General features: G+C 49.1%; 2 protein-coding genes across 2 annotated transcripts in view; one reads left to right on the top strand and one right to left on the bottom strand.

The window, feature by feature from the left end:
• Positions 1-1,813, top strand: part of LOC101660369 (phospholipid-transporting ATPase ABCA3-like) — a 199,696-nt gene that overhangs the window by 15,455 nt on the left and 182,428 nt on the right. The gene's annotated exons all lie outside the window — the stretch shown is intronic.
• The window catches only part of CRYM (crystallin mu), a 19,247-nt gene that overhangs the window by 16,975 nt on the left and 459 nt on the right, over positions 1-1,813 (bottom strand). Inside the window, exon 2 of the mRNA XM_030884373.2 lies at positions 859-887. Within this exon, the coding sequence (XP_030740233.1) occupies positions 859-887 (29 nt within the window). The remainder of the gene's footprint in view (positions 1-858; positions 888-1,813) is intronic.

Raw genomic sequence — 1,813 nt, 5'->3', positions numbered from 1 at the left:
TAGGAAGGAGGTGCAATCTCAGAAACCCAAGGGGGCAGGTCCATTTCCCCAGTGGTTCCGATTTCAACCGCTAAGCTAAAGGTAGATCATTGGCACTCACCTACTACACAAAGGGGAAAGGGCGGGAAATCTCCTGTTCCTGCTTAAGGGAAGATTCTCAACCCAAGTGCACTGCCATGGAATCAGGGCTGACTCTTAATGACTCCCTCCCTGCGGGTTCCGGAAACTTTGTTAACAGGAGTAGAAAGTACAGCCTTTCTCCCGCCAGGCTGCCAGTGGTTTCGAACTACTGACCAGGAGGATCGCAGGGCAATGAGTAACCATTATACCAACAGGGCTCATCCCAAGTGAAGATTACATCCTTGAAAACCCTATGGGGCCGTACTACTCTGTCCTGTAGGGTGGAAATCAACTGGAAGGGACTGAATGGCAACAGGGTTTTTTTGTTTTTGTATAAACCCATTGCTGCCAAGTTGATCTCCACCCCTAGCATGCTTGTAGTGCAGAACAGGAGAACTGTCTCACGCTGTCTAAGACTGCAATCTAGGATGGAAACATGCTGTCACTGCTCTGCCTTCAGAGTGGCTGGGGGAGCAGTTCAAAACCACCGGCTGCTCCAGGGGAGAAAGATAGGGCTTTCTACTCCTGTAAACAGACGCAGTCTTGAAAACTCACAGGAACTGTTCTCTCCTGTCCTATCGGGTCACTATGAGTTGTCAGCGCCTCGATGCCACTGAGGTTTTTGTTTGTTTGTTTGTGTTTTAAAGAGCAGCTCTGGATGAAAAAACTCCAGATTGGATTCCCAGCTCTGCCATTTCCTAGCTGTAACCCTGGGTCAGTGTTCTGTCTCACTCTCACATAGCACTCTCTACTTTGTCAGCAAGGTTCTATAATTCATTGCAAGAGTCACACACAACTCACAAACAATATTCATGAGTAAGGGGTTGATTCAGGAAATCACCATGTAACAGTTCAGGTGAGAAGCACCCAGGATACTATTGTTCATTCAGGATAGTCACTCCCCTGCCATGCCTGCAGGTAGGCCCCTCTCTAGCCCTCAGCATCTTGGCCTGGCCTCTGCCCTGTTCTGGCAATGGCACAAAGCTCTTACAGGTTACTAGGAAATGCCCAAAGGGCATGCCACTCTGCTGTAAGTCTCCATCTGAACTCAGTGCCAACTCTGTGGGCCAGCACACCCATGTCTCCTAAGGTAGTGCCCAGAAGCACCCCATTCCACAAGCAACCTCTGCACCAAAGGCACTCAGCTTGACTTGCTCTGTGCGCTGGGAAGTCCACTGCTCTGTCTCATGTTCTGATTCTGCCCCTGCTGCTGCTCCTCTGGTGTGTTCCTGGATCAAGGAGGTTCACTGGGCAGGGATGATGACGTCCCCAGGATATGCCTCATCCCTGGCCCATGCTGGTAGTGAAATCCTACCCCCTGCCCCCTTCTGAGATGGCTCACTTTTGAATTTTTATTTATTTATGTATTTTAATGGCTCACTTTATACTTAGTAGGATGGCACTACCTCACAGCTGAATTGTATACTACCATCTGTATCTTCCCCCACTTTCTTATCTAGACCCATCAGGGCAAAGTCATTTGGTAGGAATTACAGAGACCGGTTAGACGAGCCGTATTAAATAATTCACTACTCTGAGTTAGTCCCTTAACATCTCGAGGTCTCAGTTTTCCCGGCAGGCAGTAATGTGACAGTGTGCTGAAGGCAACATGATGCAGCCTGCACAGCACCCACTTTGCACCGTGGGTAGCAGCATCAAGTTGCACTGAAACAACAGCAGCAGCAACTCACTG

The sequence above is a fragment of the Echinops telfairi genome, unplaced genomic scaffold (genome assembly GCF_000313985.2).
Source record: "Echinops telfairi isolate 266 unplaced genomic scaffold, ASM31398v2 ScPeMD7_5;HRSCAF=22, whole genome shotgun sequence".
NCBI lineage: Eukaryota > Metazoa > Chordata > Mammalia > Afrosoricida > Tenrecidae > Echinops > Echinops telfairi.
This window is presented reverse-complemented; position numbering and strand designations above follow the sequence as displayed.